Source organism: Tachypleus tridentatus, chromosome 13 (assembly GCF_004210375.1).
Source record: "Tachypleus tridentatus isolate NWPU-2018 chromosome 13, ASM421037v1, whole genome shotgun sequence".
Lineage (NCBI taxonomy): Eukaryota > Metazoa > Arthropoda > Merostomata > Xiphosura > Limulidae > Tachypleus > Tachypleus tridentatus.
The window spans coordinates 48,351,249-48,371,535 of NC_134837.1; the positions used below are offsets into that span (position 1 = coordinate 48,351,249).

The window sequence follows — 20,287 nt, forward strand, 5'->3', positions numbered from 1 at the left end:
CCGTACTTAATATCGGATATAAGCTGTATTTTTCTCATTAATAGTTTGTACTACTTGAAGAACTATTGAATAGATCTCATAGTGTTGAAAAAATAGTGGGAGACAACGTTTCGAGTAACTTCCATTATGATATTTCATCTTTTAGCCAGATATTGTCATAAATACATTGTCTCCTCACAATTTATAATGGCTTTCAGGTAAAAACTCTTAAGTGTCGACAGTATATCTACGTAAAAATAGCATAGTAAGTAATGATAGTGTTTTAATGTTAGTGTGTCAAAACATAAGGAAGTAACTTCACATCGCTCTGAAAAAATACTACATTTTATTGCAAAATGTCACTCGGTACAAAACAAGAAATACAAAGTACATGATACTTTAGCCTAACAAGCTAACTCAGTTAAGACCTTCCGATTCTGAAAGTAGTGCTAAGATTCACAGATAAAACTGAAACAAAATATTGACCAAACATTACACATAACAGTACCTCTCGCCCAGTATAATAATAGTGTAACGAAAAGGTTTTATTGGCCTTCATGGTGAAACACCACTAGTTAAAAAGACTAGAGTGCAGATTCTTCTTATAAAAAATGCAGAACGAATACGAAAAATTAAATTTTACATTATTATAAAAAAACTGGCCGTAGGCCAAACGAGTAATATATATCATGTACACGGTGTTTTCGAGCTATATTTAGGCTATACATTAAAAGATGAAAGTAGACTGATTGGAAAACATTTTAAAAGATATTTTAACCAATCACTTCCAATACTGTTTATTCTACAATGATATTCAACATTTATATTTTGTTTTTACCAGTTCAGAACTAGAATAAATTGTTGTGACGTAAATGAAACAATGTGGCGAGACTAAAGGTTTTGAGTGTTTATACAAAAACATAACAGGTGACAAGTTGTGTCGAAGAATTGTTACAACCTAACAATTCGAGTTGTTCAGTCCCAGATAAAATGCACGAGTGATGCACAAGAAATTATCATTACCACTAAAAGATTATAAAGGTATTTGTGGACAACGGTCAAAGGAACTAACTAAATAAATATTTTTATCGTTATTTAAACTTACTGTACGACACTAGCAATAAAAATAATATTATTACTCTTAGATATACAAACCACTTTGCATAAAGAACTGCAATTATTATAAAATAAAGCCCATACTTTAATGTTGTCTACAACAAAACAAATAGGATGACACTCCAATATGCAGCATCAATTTTGTTATTAAACACAGCAACTTTTTTCCCTTCAATCTTTTGGTAGTACCATGGTTCTCTTGAAACGTCATGTGTATTAGGTGTGAATTTTATTGTCAAGACGTAAAAGAACAGTAAAACAGAGAGACGTGTTGGCTGACTTCTTTGCACACGAACGATTTTACCGAAGACCAGGTAACGAGCAATGTGCTTTAAACATTGACGTGATTTATTTCAAGAACCACTAGAAACCAATTCACATCACGTGCAGGCTGCATGTCTGTGCAGATCATCGATCTCACAAGTGAGTACAACCCCTAATCGATAACTTCTAAAGTCAACATCCACACTGTTGTGTAATACTTTGTTACTACGGTTAAGTCTTACTCAAACTTTGGTTATGTGAAATGTATATAATGAACAAACTGGTCGTAAGCTGACGAAACCGACAAACAAACCAAATCTTGTTCAATAGTTTCTCTTATTACTGTCTAATGCTTTCTTACTTTTACTTTGAAAAATGGAGACTTTTGAAACAAAAACAAATACTTTTGCTATTCTTCTAAAACTATGCAATTCAGCACGTCGACTTTCTACCAATTTAATCAAGATCTTTGCAATATCTTTCAACAATTACAGGCATGCAAAAAAAAAAAACCTTAATAAAACATTTATTTAAGTCTCGGTACAAATGAGTATATAATAAGAATATGTTTGTTGTTGAGCGAACAACTACAGGATAGACTACCGATGCCCATCCCAGGTAGAGAAACCTGATTTCTTACAATAGTATTGCCTGTTTAATTAAATTAAACATGGATACTTCGTTTCAAAGGAAGTGTATTCACTAATCGATATCTCTACAAATCATTTCATCCCGTAAAAAAATGCAATGCGATCTTTAAATAAATTTAAGAAATACAGGAGCGTCCCAATAAAACAACGATTTATTTTATTTGTAAGATCTCTTACTTAATATAAACCTCTACGTTAGAAACAAGTAATATGGTACGTTCAACTTACCTAACTAGTTAATTTGGCGCTGAAATTGTTTATCTATTTTTTTCTTTTCCTTTGAAAACTTTCATTAGCACTATTTACACACTTACTGTTTGCAGTAGGATTAGTTACTGATGATACACATTAAGCATACAAAAAGTATACTTACGGTTACCTTGATACTCAACCTTAGTCATCAGTCCCACCATCTAATCAGGCTGTTGAGATTTTAGTCACCACGTAACTTATTATACTTCGTTTTAATTCTTTAGCTCCAAATTAAAAATTTATTACAAGAGTGCTAATCAAGAAGAGCATTATTCAGCATAATTTATTTTCGGGAAAATATATATAATCTGTAACTTGCACTATTTGAATGGTTAGCAAATAATATAATACAAGTAAACACATTTTCCCAATAATAGACTAATATTCTCATTTTAACTTAAAATCCCCATGAGCATCCAGCCTGTCCATGAAACAACAAACCTTCTCTCTTCCCTATTTGAATTTGAAATGGTGTTAAATTCTAATAGTTAGACTGTAATGAAGTTTTCAGTGCATGTTGCAGTCAATAATAAACATAATATTTGTTTATAAAGGAATAGAGCAAACAGTTCATGATAAGCAGCTTTTTTCAGCTCTTTTTACAAAATGGACCCTAAATGAAAGAAGCAAAAATTTTGTACAATATAAAAATCTGAGAATATTTTAGCACATTATAGAAATTTCAAAATCCTATATAACTTCATTTTGTGTTGTACTACAAAATTATTTAATCAAAGCATCAGAGCTGTTGGACACACAAATAACCACTAATGACATTCTGATCTTGTGCAAATGATTAATGCTTCATAAAGCATTTATACCAAAAATAATGCTTATAAAAATATTCAAACACATTCAAATGATTAGAAACAGTATACTTACACAATAAACAAAAAATAAACAGTAACATAATATACTGCAGTAAGATTTACAAAGAGCCCCACATCATACTGTTTTGACCTACTAAAATTTATAAATTTGTAAAATTCTAGAAAACCTTATGTTTAAATTCATGGAGCATTCAATACAACCATTTATAAATCCAAATAAGCATTTTGAACTTTTTTTTTCAGATACGTTACATTTGAACTTAAGAATTCCTTTTGGACTAAAGATCTGACTGGACTACATAATGTTTTTGTTCTTCTACATAAAATTAGAGAAAACTTATCATTAATGATGAGATGAAATGTTAGGTCATACACATTACAACATTTTACAAACTTTCTCATACTGAAAAGTAAAACTGGTATTTGTTTGTCTTACCTCCAGAAATAAAACAGTTATATCCTTCTTTTACTTTCTCTTCTCAGTCTTTTACCAGACATATTTACATCATTTGGTGAATGCACATTGAGTGGTGGTATTCCGTAGTCCAAATAAGAACTAATTAAATCTGAGTTTACATTTTTACAAAATGCATCTGTAAAATTAAGCTAAACCATTTCAAATGCTAAGAGTTTATAACATATATTACAGCTAGTTAATCAACTGTAATGTCTACTGTTCCTTTATTTTGTCTTTTCAGTCCTTCACCAGAATTATTTGCATAATCTGGTAGGTTTCCATTTTCATCCATGACACATCCATAAAATTAAATTACATCCTTAAAGTGCTAAGAGTTGATGACATACACTACAACTGATCAGTAGACTGTCATGTCTACTCAGAGTTCAAAACATGATTTGAGTTAAAAAAAAAAGAATAAAACAAATAACCTTCCACAAAATATTTAGGTGGAAAATACTTAATCTAGTGAGAAAGAGAAACTACGCAATTGGTTGTGATGTAATGACACTTAATGTATACAAATAGTACTTCATATAAAAAATGTATGGTTGTAGTTTCAGTTTAGATGAATTATTGTACCGAATGGGCAGCAAGTACCCTGTAATAGACAAAAGAGAGATCTGATATGTAGCTAGTGTGCATATTTCAGCTTAAAAGTCCTTAAGAGATCATCTACAATTGTTGTGAAAAACCAACACAAAGATGGGCAGCAAAGTGAAGTCAAGAGGTTTACTTTTCAAGTCTGCTTCCATTAAGTAAATCAAAATATTGTCCTGCATTGACTATACATTTAGGGCAGACAGATGTTTTAAAATGTTTTTTTCTTCATACTACAAAATCCACCAGAATCAAGTAGAAAACAACAAAAATTACCAAACACCCTTTTTTTCTTATTCATGTTTTTACTATTCAACCAGTACTTTGTTTAATCAGTACAACATATCTTATGTAAACTACAAACCAGAGTCAGGATTGCATTAAAAATTACAGATATTCAATTAACACAATTCCCAACACATTCCAGTAAGGGGTGAAATTCTCAAAAAAAATTGAAGGTACTCAAGCTTGGTGAAGTGGACCTCTTTTTTGAAAAATAAAACTTAAATGTGAACATAGAAAACAAAGCAGTTCAAATAAGACCCACCACTAGCACTGCCTTAACAAATAAGTTCCAGTACCTCTGATTGTAGCTTAGTTTATGAAATTAGTAATTACCATTTGTACATCTTATTAATTTATTACCCTATGCCAACATATTTAAACCAAAAAAATGCTTTTAAATACTACTTTTACAAAAGAATTAACTTGGGAAAAATGAAAACTATTATACAAACAAATAAAGCAACTTACATATTAAAAAGCAAATAGAAAATACTGCACCAAGAGATAAAGTGATTTCATAACCTTAAGATACCAGCTGACTAACTGAAATTAAATATGTGGCTCTAAGGCAAACAAGTAATTAAATATCTTTTTTATCACAACTGTTTTAATAGCATTTGTGAATTTCTAAACATATTTTTGGTCCTTTGAATAACTACAATTTTTTAATCAACTGCTTTTCAAGTATTAGAAAATACTAGAAATAGTTGAGATTAAAAAAAAATATCACTCAAGTTATTTAACAATTAGTTTTACAGTTCAGCTATCCTCTGAAGCAGGATAGCATGATTTTTACAACAGTTTCTAGAATTACACTTAATAACTGGAAACAAGTTATATCTAAGCTTCTCTCTCAAACTCATTCTCAGTGGTAATTGGCCATTAAAGCTTTCATTAAATATCTACATTGCCTACACAATAGTAGTAATTATGCACATTTCCCTCAATGGACACAAACATACAAGCTTTATAAAAAAAAAAAATGTGTAATTAAAATAAGAAAATGAATCATACATTACAAATCCTCTTTCAGAAATAAAATCTAATACAATGAACCATTAAAGAAAAACGGTACATAAACATAATCACAGGTGATTACAAAACCTGTGTTCTATAAGTAACAGGAGTAAGATAATTTTGAAACAGAAACTTATGACTGCCAGAAATAAAACTTAACATAAATAATACTAATAAGTACCTCTAACATGAGGTTAAAGAAAGCTCCAGTTAGTGCAAAAAAGCTATGACAATAGCTCCTGTACCCAACATTTGTCAAACCCTTATATTAATTCAAATCAATTAATTTATTGATTATAAATGATCAACTCTAAGTCAAGTAAACAAAGCCTTAGTACTGGTTTTATATGAATTTTTTAAAATGATAAAAGGATTAAACAACCAAGTAGAAAAACAGCTCAGTATATCCAAGTGTGAACATAAAAATCTTATGTTACGCTTTTCTAATTGCTTTGCCTTAATTAAAGCTATGTATCCAAATATTTCATTACCCATATACCATGTTTTTTAGATTAATAAAAAAAAAAGTTCTCTCATCAATACAAGTTGTGTTGACTTATATCTTGTAAACTGGTGTATTTCAAGTTCTAATGTCCATGATAAGTATAGCTCATACAATTTACATAGTATCTTTTTTTTAAAACAATACGTATCTGTACGAGTCAAACTGACTCTTCTGGTTTTTGTGTAAAAATGAAAGAGTTTATACATTCATTGAGTTTCAACCACTCATTCATTGAAATTTGTTGAACTATTAATTATTTACAAATATTTATGTTGACACGAACACCAATTGTCTTCATTTGGACAGAATCCCCTATTCAAAAGGAAGCATACTTGTGTTACATAATACCTCCTTCTAAACTGTCCACTTGTGTCCATCTACAGTAATAAAAGTTACTATAAAATGCTTTTCAAATCAAATTGCTCTGACAACTGCCCTTTACAAAATATGTACAGTCTGGTGAAAAAAAAAAGGTGTTTCTTTGAATAACATACAACTGATATAAGAAATGTTTACTCAATCAACACTCATACAAAAGCACAAGTGTTATAAATCAGCAAGAGAGTAACTGCTAACATAAGGATTACACATATGCTGTGGTACACAAATTTTTATGTCTGTACATTGCAGAAAATTTTTAACAAGTAAAAATCAGATAAAAAATTAAGCAAAATATCAATGTCTCTTTTGAGAGAAAATCCATAACTACTCAACTTTATTAATGTATTAAGCCTAATTATCATTTACAAAACATATGATGTACTGGCAACTTACTCCACCAAAAACAAAGTGTCTTAATATCAAAGGTTAAATCAAACTGCCATAAAATATGCAGCATTACATAAGCAAGTGCTAGGAAATCACATTTTTAAATTTTGCCAATAATTTAACAGAGCTATGAAACATCAATACTATTCACTGATGGTATAATTTTAATAAATCTATTACTTCTTCCTATAGAATAACAAAACACTGAGAAATGCCAAACTATAGTTATTTTCATGAAAGGTTGTCATTCCACTGATGCACTAACACAGGAGGTAGGTTCACTCATACACAGAAACAAAATATATCCTCTTTACTAAAAAACTTTGAACCTTAATTCAATTTATTTCATAAAGCCATTTTTATAATTACCAATGTAATGCACTTACATTTCAACAGTAGGCTTCTATGAATCTACAAAAGCAACTTATAAGTATCCCAAAATTTAATATTCATCTTTGAAGCTTGATTTAACTTAATAAAAACAATGCAATAACTGAGCTGCTTAACATTTACAAGTTGTATTGTGAAACAAAATGTTATTTAAAAAGAAATAATTTGTGACTGGTACGTGTCTTTACTTATTTCACAAACAGAAATGTTTGTGATTACTGTCTATAATATTTACTTTTTACTTCTTTACTCTTTACTTTTGTACCAAATAAGCAATTTTGATTACCACCATTTATAAATTTCTTTTTGTAGCAGACTGTACACTGGTAAATTTTAAAACTTGGAAATACTTTCCAGTTTCACTAAAAATCATATCCATCTTTCCAGTTTCTTTTAGTTATGCATTAAGCTTTTGGATAGCTGTCCAAATGTCAACAATTAGAAATTCAAGAGTTCGAATGCTTGGAATAAGATTAAAAACCAATACCTTGGTATAAAACTCAGGTTTTAGGATAAGAAATAACAGTAATTATAAAAACATTGCATTACATTTCTGTACATAAGAATCATTGTATATTTATATATGTATACAGATTATACAGATGACCAAGGAGTTACACTAGTTACATTATACAAGAATATCTTAATCTATGTCACTTGCAAAAGGTGAATTTGACAATAGGAAGCATTTTCATCATTGCACTCATCACTCATCCCACAAACACAAATGCTTGTGCTGAACATAGTAGTAGAAAACTCGGGATTTGCGGCAAGTCTTGATACCACAGCGGTAGTTGACCATTCTCCCACTCGAATCTTTACCACGGCAGTACTTGAGGCTGCAGGGATACCAACCCACACAGACTTCCAGCTGACACTGGCATGGCTGTGACCAACTGCTAGTAGAACGACAACGACTGAGTTGAGGGGGTGGAAACCTTTTTACTGCAGCAGTTAAAGAAACAATATCTCTAGCATAATCTGGAAAGCAAATATACAGTTCCAAAAGAGTGAGTTTATAAAATGTATTTTTAAATTAACACTAAGTTGTAACAATGCTAAAATCAGCATAAAAGCAATGAGCTATCTTTTGCAATCTACATAAGTACTTTACAATTTTTAAGTTCCACTACCCAAGCATTTCAACACAATTATCTAATCATTTAGATTCACTTTGTAATTCTGATTATATTGTTTTCTTATTTTCACATACACATAGAGTTAACCATGTTTGGTAAGTGGTAAACTTGTACAAATTATTGAAGTATTTTTCTGAGCTAAATTAGAAGTGATAGTATAGACAGCTCACAAGTTTTGATGTATTATACAGACTTACAGGCACTCCTTAACTTTGATGAACTATACAACTGTGCAGACAATCTATATATTTCAATGTAATATACGGATGTATAAACACTCATTAAACTTTATGAACTATATAAATTTGCAAACAATCCTTAAGTTTTTATGTACCATAAAGATTTAGAGATACTCCTTAAGGCCAAAGCTGGCTTGTAAAGAATAGCACAGAGTACAGCTAATGCATGTTTGAACATCATACTGTAACTTTTGTCTCATAACAAATGTTTTGGACAATGGTGTATGTCTGCACTGATGGAATTCTACATGGAAGGTACATGCTACTTTCAGCATGATAATGTATCATGCAACACTGCATGCTACGCATCTAAAACAACTACAAAGAAACCAGTCTGGCCTGTTTTAAAATGTCTGAAACTTTCAAATCTCAATGTACTTGGAACTGCTCTGTACAAGGAGTGGTAGCCTCTTCCATCAGATGTGTACCAAACAGACAGCAGTAACTTTTAGTAACAGTTCAGACCAAAAGTGCATTCTCTCTCTATTTAAAACAGGAGTCTCAGTAGCAAAATGTGATACTCATTTTTAAGTTGTAATATTACACAATCTCATTTTTTCAGAAAGAATTTTCTGGTTGCAGAAAATATGGTTTCATTAAAATAAATGATACTGAACAAAAGCTCACAATAGTAAGTACATATTTCTTAAAGTTATTATACATTTCCATTCCATATATGCTTGATTATGTGAAACTGAAAATAATTTCCTAAAATGTAGGATATCTTGAATAAAATATTAGTTTACCTAACAGTATAATTACATGAAAAAAAGTACTATTTCTTAAAATATTTCTATGGACTCATAAAAAAAAAATCACATGTATATCTTGCCCAATGATATATGCATTGTATCATAGATCCCACAATACTTGGACCCATCAGTACTAGCTACCTGTGGATGATATGCATGTTTCTACTAACATGACTGGTATGCTCACTCTCTGGCCACAAGCACTAGCTGCATGTGTCCACATAAATTTGATCTCATTAAAATACTGATCATTGATCGGTCCCATTTCAGCATTTGGGCTCTGCATTAAATTTATTAGTTTCATAATTCCATGAAATCAATAACTTTAAGAATAATAATGTTGATTTCAAAGGTTAAATTAATAACTCTGTAATATATGAATATTTTGAATTACAATAGAAAATTTTTTTTTACTAAATGTTTTTAACTGTCAGGAAGAAAGTGCTTTTTAACAAATAAATAATAATATCCACTAATTTTAATTTGTATTATATTCCCAGTAGTTTAATAATAACCTTCAGGGCTTATAATACTAGAATTCAGGACATAATTCTTGGAGTGGACACTAGAAATGTAACAATACATTACTACATGATGCACAATCAGTTGATCTAAACATGGTAACAACCTGCTGAGCAGTTAATTTATTACATTTATACTAAAATTGTATGAACATTTAGTAATATACCAAATGCATTAGTTTCTAACAAAATAACATCACAGAATAGCATTTTAATGCAGAACACAAATGCCAACTGGGGCCACGCTTCAATGATTAGTGCTTTGAAATGGTCAAGTTTATCAGGATATATGCAGCAAGCAATTGTGGCCAGGAATTGAGCATATCATGTTGGTAGACATATACACATCCTCCAGAGGTAGCTGGTACTGATGGGCCCAAAAATCATGGGATCTATGGTACAGTAGTTATCATACAATGCACATATCATAGGGAAAAATGTCTTGTCATGTTATGAGCATTAGGAAATCATTACACTGTAATATTGAAAAGACTGCAGTTAGCCCTTTATAAAGCTCCATACCCAAACAAACATGTAATGCAGCAAAACTAGTAAGATTTATGACTTGCCTTAACTAATTAATAATATTTCAGCATAAATTATACACCAACAAAAAAATTAATCAGTTAAAAATAATTCTTATCAACCTTATCATTATGATCCTTAAATACTGGATATTTATATTACTATTTTTACCACTAGTTGTTATTTTCACATTCTTATAACTGAGCATTTATTCACCTTTTTCACACTTAACACTTTTATTTCTTTCCTATAACTAACTAAAAAACACTTAAAAGGTTACAAGCACTAAAATACCAGAAATCAAATTCATCTCAACAGTATTATAATCTTGTGGTTATTGCTGTGTAAAATGTTCACTTTATTTATACCAAAAACATTGCAAACACATATTTATTAAGGTTAACCAGAAATCCTTAAAATATAGGAAACAATGCAATTTTTTTAAGTTTCTACGATAATGATTTTTCTTTTACAAATCCATCATTAAAAAATGTAAAAAATCAACAATCTGAATCCACATACTAAGTCATATAGAACTCAGGCCATTCCATCAGTAAGTACATCATTATTGAATCAAAATGTTTCAGCCATTCCATCAGTAAGTACATCATTATTGAATCAAAATGTTTCAGCCATTCCATCAGTAAGTACATCATTATTGAATCAAAATGTTTCAGCCATTCCATCAGTAAGTACATCATTATTGAATCAAAATGTTTCAAACAAAAACACTCGTTATTGAGCAAAACACTTATAGAATTTATTCCAGAAATGAAAATATAAAGTTTACTTTTTGAATCAGTCCAGGCACGAAGGTCTACTTCTCTAGCAAAAGTAGTGGTAGTTGCTTCCTCACACAACTCGGGCAAGTGTGAGGAAATAATGGAAGACTTGTTGAGCTCGACACTGAGGTCCATTTCAAATAACTCTTTTCCCCGATCCTCTTCTGGCTGACGAATGGCACTAGGATTTCTCTGAATAAGGTTTGTAATTATGTTTTACTACTGCTCTAAATATGATAACAAATTGCTAGATATAAATCCTATACTCACCTAATCATAATAAAGAAAAAATTCAATAACTATTGAAAAACAAACATACAAGTATCTAAGCATATACACAATTAAGGCCTAAAAAATGTTTGGATTAAAAGATATCAATGTTGACTTCCAGAAATGACTTAGATATCTCAAATATATATGTAGGTATTATGAGAATGATTTAGTCTACATGGAAAACATTTATCTTCAGGCAAAATCATAATTTGCCCATTTTGAACTTCAATTATTGATTGTCTTTAATAATTAGAGACCAAATACAGAAAACACATATTACATACATGTGTAAAATGTTAAGTGTATCTGTTAAGGAATGTTAAATGTTAGGGAAAATCTGTTACAATATTATCAACATCTTTGTAAGGTAGTGTTGGGAGGTTTAAGACTTTTATGAGTTATAGTGTTAGAGTTCTATCACTACCTTTCACTTCCTGATAAGCACTCTTGTTAGAGATAAAACAATTACATTTCTTTATCTGTATCCATGTTAATCGATATTTGTTATCTTACATCCGTGTACAAAATTGAAGGTTGAAAAGACACATGAATTCTTAATTAAATATAACTACAAATTATTAACTGAACTAATCTGCTTATCCTCCCCTCAACTTCAAGTGATATCATATAAACAAATGAGCTTTATGACAACCCATATCATATTTTGAAAACTTCAGCAACAGAAGATTATTTTCACCATTACTATAATTTACCTGTCTCAGCTTTGATACTGCATCAGCTGATATAAAATCTATCTTATTTGACTTAATGACAAAACAAACGACTTGGTATTGTGTTTCTCCTCGCTCTTCTTCCCCTAATATCAATACTCGAAAGATTTGAGCTTCCTAGCAAGAAAAAACAGAGAAATAAATCTTCAATTTATAAGCTTCAAGTATTACAACAGAATACTTTTACAAATCTAAGTCCTGTCTTGAATCTTTACTCTGCTAAATCACAATGTTAACGTTTTTAATGGACTGTTTTAAGATGAAGTTTTTTTACTCTGTTTTTAGATTTAGTGCTTATAAATGAAACATGTAACTTTTAAGATAGCATAAGTATGCAACACACTGATAATGTGACTACGTCTACCAATATTCCACTGATACTTGAGAAAGGGTTGATAATTAGATTGTGTACAAAAAAAACATAATACCACAGTGATACATTTCCTTAAAATGTTAATTTACATAAACATTCTAAAGAGAATTGATCAAACATGCACATGTAAAATGAGAAAAACAGACAATTTCTTTCAATTTTCTTAATGTTATTAGTTTCATATTTTACAGGAAAACTAGATATAATTTGTTTACACAGCATAAAATATTCAAACACACTTTCTTCAAATGTATGTGTAGTATCTTATTTAGAGAAATTAGCAGAATCAAAGTAGAGTTTATGCTTTCTCTAACCTTTCAAATAGTTTTAGATAGGTTTTAAAAATTAAATATTAATATAAATAAGTAAGATTTTTTAAACAAAAATTAAATTACCACTCACACAGACAATATCTCTAAACTGTTTCTGTAAAATGTATTAATTCATTTTCAGTATTACAGGTAATAACTCACAAAAATCTGGAAATATCTTGCCTAACCCAAGCCTAAACAAGGTTGAATGAAATTATCTATAGTACTCCACGAGAGATGTACACATTCTTTGCTCTAAGGCATCTTCAGAGTTATGCATACTTTGAAAACTGTAGATGTCATATAGTGGTCTATATTATATGAGCTTTAACTACTTTAACAAGATGTTGTATGCTTTGCTGAGTGTTTCCTGTAACACATAAAACCAAGAAGGCATACTTGACAGTATAAAAGCACAAAAATAAAAATAAAGTACAACATTCCTACATATGATATGATAGAAAGTATCCAGTTTTTTTAAATAAATGTTTGCATTTAGGAACTGTGTTGATAAAAATTTGACTTCAAATATTTCATTCCAAATGACAAGTCCTTTTCAAAATATCCTTATTCAAAAGAGAAAAAAAAGATTACACAGATGTTATGAATTTTTAAACTTGAAGATAAAAGAACTACTTGTAATATACAGTACAATATGACATCATATCTAAAAAAAGTTCAACAGAAAATAAGAGATGCAATCACATGGCACAAGAATACATACTGTTTAAACAGCATAAACTACACAAAAACTGTAGTTACACATAGTAAATTTGGTGTTTGGTAATTCATTTTTGCAAGTGCATAATTTCATTATTCATCAAGGCTTTGTGAAATTTTATCTTACAACTATAGAATACACATAATAATTTATAATTTACCACAAAAAGAATGCTTATATAAAAAAGGTGGCTAAATTTTGGAAAAATAGGTTAATAAATTGAAAATGAGATAATTCACAACTTGAAATACTTATTCATATAATGAATGCCAAAAAATGATGATGTAATCAATTTGTTATAACTCTCACCAATTACACTCTTACACTGTAATTTCCTAAAAAAATAATTTAAGCACTAATACTAACAAATCTAATAAAAGTAGATGTAAATTTTACTTTATAAGCTGCAAAGTTAATCCAGTATGATCCTCAACTAACAGGATTAGTATAAGATATCTGAATATTGCAAGTAACACTGTGTTGTATCTGTCTAAAGCTTCAGAGCACAGTGGCACACTACGATAAACACTGTTTCTAATAGCACGGACTATGGTAGACACAAATAAGTACACTTGGTACATTTAGTATAATATTTACTATCAACAACAGCAAACTACTGGTAAGCTAAATGGAAATGAACATTCAAAGCTTCAGTTATATATTAAACATTGGCTTACAACCTGTAATGGCTTAAAAAGAATGTTAAAAAACACATTTACAGATGAATATATTTTTCAAGAATTAATATTACAGTTACTAATTTATTCATTACGATGTAATAGAAAGTAGGTTTAATTTTATCTGCAAATAAAAATACACTATTTTCATTATGCATTACAATCTACTTATAAAATAACCTTTTAGACCACACCACACAATTTTAGATCTATTCCTACTGAACATATTACAAATATAATTCCTAATTATTTTACACAAAGTCAAAACTATACTAATTTTTGTGGAAATACACAAGTTAAATGCAATACAAAAAGAAATTATTTATAATTATATAGAATGGTTACAAAAGTCCAAATGCTAACAACTTTTGTGTAAAATACACAAGTTAAATGCAATATAAAACAGAAATTTATTATTAATCAATAATAAAATCCAAAACTTTTAAATGATATTTCAACTAAAAAATTTTAAGCCTCTTTTAATTAAGATACCATTGCTTATATAACTTTTTTTACTGTTTTTAGAGTAAGCCATTTAGAAATTAGTACATAAAAGGTTTCCTTAGCTCACTAAAACAACTGAGCAGTGCCAAAATCAAACAAAATGCAACTCCTCACCTACACATATATAAAGGTATCGCATATTACCACAAAATTACACAGTGGAGGTAAAAAAAAATTATGATAATTTGTAACCCCTGCATATGATAGAAACCAAACTTCTGGTTGCTATTAGGTTAAAAAATGTTATAAAACAAAGCCAGCACCAAGATGTATTTATCTATCCAAGTAAAAAAAAAAATTATCCCAAGAAAGCTGGTATGGGTATTAAAACTTAATAGAATAAAGTCGAGAACATTTTGACCTTAAGTGTTAAAATGTTGTAGTTTTGTTACATAGTTTCAAAAGGACAAAGTCAGATCAATTAAAGTTTCACAGTGAAATCCTTTGTTTTGTAATTCATATTTATGTACTATTTAGAAACATTCAAAAATCACTTGCATAACATTTGTAAGCCAACTGCTATCACTTACTTTAATCATATTCACATATGTACATGTAGCACACACCTTACAGCCAACTAGTATTCAAAAATTGTTTGATATAAATCTTAGTACTTCTCTTAGATTCACCTTGCTGTAGCACTTCTAGGATGATATGGAGAGAGAAACCTTTTGTAAAAGTGAAAACATAATCCCATTTTGTTTTGTTCAAGTTTATCATGGCTAAAGAACAATATATAATTACAGATGTGGTGAATATTGAAGAAGCTCCAGAATTTCTCTAAACTACTTGTAATACCTGTTATCTTGAAGATGTGCAGTGGTCACAATACTTTGTTACATGATCTACACAAGATATTCATGCTGATATGGATTATATGCACAATAAAAAACAAACATCTGTACAAACACAGGAAAAGAACATTAGTATATGGCATACATTTTACAGGACAATACAGAAATACAGAAAATACAGACAACTTTAATGTAGCAAAAGGGTTAAATGTATTAACCCTTATATTTTATTAATAATATACATCTATAACTTTATAATTCCAAGCTTACATTCCACTTTTAAGCTAAATCATATCAGACAGAAGTCTTCCTCTTACAACTTTCAGGCTATTCTAAAACTTTTTTTCTTAATATATAACCTGTGGACAACAAAACCATTTAATACTTCAAGTCTGTTCCTAAAAAAACTAAAAATTTCAATCAACCTTTACTTTGAGATATCATTAATTTCTCTCTTACAGTTTTGTAAAGAACTGACTTCTAATACTGTCAATGAAAGCTTCTTTCATGGATCAATCACTATGTAAAAAAAAAATAAAACTGTCATAACTAGCACTTAGCCCAATTTGTGTTCTCTCATCCTGTTATCTTCAGAATATAGCACAGATAAATCAGAAGCCTTTATCCTTCCAATCCCCATATAATCTTGTAAGCTTCAATAAGATCAGCTCTTACCCTTATTTTCTCAAGAAAAATAAAATGAAAGATATTAACCTACAGCACAATTCTTTTATGTATGTAATCATTCTGTTAGCTTTCCTTTCAATTTTTTCTAGTAATTTAATATCCGTTCTTAGACAAGGAGTCCAAAAATGTACACAGTATTCCAAATGAGGTCTAGCTAGTAATTTGGAAACATCCTAAACTTCTACTGGTTATACAAATGATATTATTTCAATCCTTTTGTCATGCTACTGAGTTAGTTTCAAGTTATGACAATCCAAATACATTCCAAAAATTTATCCATCTTATAAAATAATGAAGTGATTCTATAATACCTCAAAATACTTAGTGTGGCTAAAAATACCCAGAGTTTCATGCCATCAGTAACTTTTATTCAATTACTAATTACGTGATATCGATATCATTGAAGTAAATATGAAAGAGTAAGAGCCTAAACACTGATCCTTGAGGTACTCCACCAGTGATACAGTCCAGTCTGGCTGGACTGTATTAATAACAACCTTCTGCTTTCTCCCATCTAAAACACCTATATATCCAATTAACTCATCTTTCTCCTTACACTACAAGTGTGATCTTAGCTAATATTTTATATCTTAATAAAATTAGAAGTATTAAGATGAAAATTGGGACAAAAAGTTATCATATGAGAACAAGTTAAGATCTCAGAAAATTTCCTTAGAAAAAAGAAATAATATAAGGAACCTGAATGAAATGTCTAAGATTGTTAAAGAAAGGAGAGTGTTGATCCATCATCTTTTTTCATACTTAATGGCAAGCAGAACAGGACAAAGGGATACAAATACAAGTTTTGGCACAGTAAAAACCATCTTCAGATAACACCATTTTACTATTCTAACAGGGTAGTTGGCCTATGGAATGTGAATAAAAATTTAAAATGCAGCAAATAATAGAAAATAAGAAATATATAATAGTAATAAATATACAATTTTAAACACACAAAACATATGTTCTCCAAGTCTTAACATATTTGGGGAAAACAACATGTAATTTTCAGCAAGTATAATAAATATGTTTAGAAGAGCTTAACAAAACATTGTACATTTATAATAATGTTTTCCATTACCTGGTCAAGCCAGCTGAAAACCTTTATTTTAAAGAAGTGTGTTCCTCATTATCAAATGTTTCCAATATATGAATAACATCATCATAAACTGTTCTTTGTTATAAACTGAGGTATATTTTTCAAATAGTCTCTAAGATGCACATATTATGTGTTGCATAAATATTGAAATCACTTAATTGATGTAGTAATTAAAACAAGAACTGTACCACATCCATTTTATTGAACTAAACTTTAACAAGCAATTTTACTTTTAAGTAATGAGCCTTTTCTTGGCAAATATTAATTATAATGCTAAACAAGAACTAGCTTTGAAACTGAGACATTTATGCATTGCATAATTTATAATAACTTAGTGACCACCTTTTTAAAAACTCTTAGTCTTTAAAGATAATCTATTTTCTCTGAAGTACAATTATTATGAACTGCAGTAAATTTAGAGTCTTATGTACAAAATACACATTAAAGAATTATGTATAAATTTGATATTGTAATCTAATCAGTATCATGAAATGGAAATTAATCCAAAACACTTAATATTAAGAGAAAATATATGTTCATTTTTCAATAGAATTATTAAAAGCTTCCAGGTCAGATGTTACTTGCTCAAAAAATTATTAGTATTACAAGTTTCACACACACTTCATTCAAAATCCCCATATGAAAATACTTCATTATTACATACATATAATTTGAGAATACAACATACATTTTAAGAGTTAAGAAAGTGTTAAACAATAAATGTCAAGCATTTTGTGTAATTAGACAGTTAACTTCATCAACATTTCTTGTGTTTATCAAATCATTAAAACACATGTGACATGCAAAACACTTCTACTGCAGAAAATTCAATATACATTTGAACAAACTAAAATGTGATGGTTCAAAATAATTTCCCACATCAATGCATAATGAAAGAAAATTATAAAATAACTATAAAACTAAAAGTAATAAAAGACAATTTTAGTTTCACTCAGTGTATAGAAATATTTGAAAATATCTGTCTGTTGTATTCAATCCTAAACTGATGTAAAATGTTACAGTGGACTTACCGCTTTAAAATCAATTAACTGTGTGACCAGAGTGCCTTCTGGACGTTGAAATTCGAGGATTATAATATCATCACTGGTATTTGCAATAACAGACTCTTGTAAAACATCCCCACCTTCGTTTTTAACGTTGATTATCAGCTGACACCATCCTCCATAAAAAATGCCACCAAGAACTAACGTTATGACCCAAAAAAAACGTAACAATCTTTGGCAGAACCCTTCAGTCATTTTATAAGTACTAAAACTACTTCTAGAGAACTTACAAAAACCAAAGAGAAAGGTGACATTTTCTTGTTTTAACCAAATGAAGCTAACATTTTGGTTAAAACATCAAAAATCACGATCACACTGAATTTCTAGTGGTAGTAATATTTCTCACACCCATAACACTAACACGAAGCTCTATTTCTTATTTCTAGCGACGACCAACATTAGTAAATAATAGACGTCGCTAAAATCAGGTAGAAAAATATATTCTCTACCGCTAAAAAGAATTTATAGAAAAAAGAAAAATAGAGTAAGTACTAAAGTAGAAATGAAATAAAACTGAAGTGACTTACTTAATTTTTGTTACATTGATTTTCCTTAAATGCACTCTATTAAAGGATAATTTTATTTATGATACTTTAATGTATTATTCGCTGTGTCAGATATTTGTTCTTGTTAGTAATGCCACCTATTCATCACACCTTTAATTAATCATGTAGAATGTGTGCTATGCGCTCATAAAGAAAATTCAAGTTTGTTATGAAAAGGTACGACCTGAATGTTCGCTTCTGTTTTTCAATGGTCCGGTAGAACAGTGGTAAGTCTTTGGATTTATTATACTAAAATCAGAGGTTCGATTCTTCTCGGTGGACACAGTAGATACCCCCGATAGAGCTTTGCTGAAATAAAACACACCCGCCGTTTACCAAAATTTTAAATATATATATATATATGCAATAATGGAAATAATTATGAAATATACAAGCAAGGCATATACAAAAGTGACAAATAACGAGCAATGCAACCAAATGACGAATTAGTTAACGGTATAAAACAGAAAATAGAAAAGAAATGCGGATAATATTTAGTATGTATATGTAAGTCCTTTGATGCTCACACACAACATTATATCTTGTTTTTATGCTTCCACACATCGATATTACACTGTGAGTTTGTTTATTTTTTAATTTCGTGTAAAGCTTAGGGACTGCTATCAGCGCTAGCAGTCCCTAATTTTGCAGTATAAGACTAGAGGAAAAGCAGTTAATCATCACTACCCACAGCCAATTCTTGAACTATTATTTTACCAACGAAAAATAGGATTGACTATCACATTATGATGCCCCATGGGTGAAAGGAAAGCATGTTTGGTGTGACTGTAATTCGAACGCGCGACCACCAGATTACGAGTCGAGCGCCCTAACCATCTGGCCATGTCGGACCACACTATGAAATATTGCTCTAAATGTCATGTATTATTCCCATAAATAAGCTAAGTTGTTTAGTTGTATTTTGCCCTTCTTAGGCATAATGACTTTTGCGCAGGCCAAGCCATTGTTGTAAATATTCTACTGTCTCCTTTAATACCGGGACACCGTATCATCACTTTTTTATATGTTTGGAATCATTCCCATACACGGAAGACGAATCAATGTTCATCGTGTTCTAAAAGAAATGGATTAGAATATGCGTGTACTTTCCAGATTTTTTGTATGTATTTTCAGCCTGCTTTCTGGGATGTAGCATCGGATTCGTACTGACACACCGCCATACTTCACTATAGATATTGTACATTAATTATGATAATGTTTTCCTTTCCAGCATTAAACAACCTATTATTAATTTTTGCGAAACAGTTCGAACTTAGATTCATCTTTAGATTGCACACGTCTTCATCTGAGCTCATTTCACTGTTTGTTGTCCGGTTTGGTTACCTTTTCACAGTAGAAGTTTTTGAGCAGCTACACATCTACTGAGACTACTTCATGTTAGTGTGCAAGGGCAGTGGTAAGGAGGGTTGACTTGCT

General features: G+C 29.9%; 1 protein-coding gene across 1 annotated transcript; it reads right to left on the reverse strand.

Annotated features, from left to right (window-relative positions):
- Window positions 1-306: 306 nt before the first annotated feature.
- Window positions 307-18,705, reverse strand: oaf (BRICHOS-like domain-containing protein out at first). The gene is made up of 4 exons (XM_076483498.1): window positions 18,273-18,705; window positions 12,058-12,192; window positions 11,080-11,263; window positions 307-8,094 (listed from the first exon to the last, which is right to left on the reverse strand). The coding sequence occupies exons 1-4, from the start codon at window positions 18,498-18,500 to the stop codon at window positions 7,820-7,822; spliced, it is 822 nt and encodes a 273-aa protein (XP_076339613.1). The 5' UTR covers window positions 18,501-18,705; the 3' UTR covers window positions 307-7,819.
- Window positions 18,706-20,287: the final 1,582 nt, after the last annotated feature.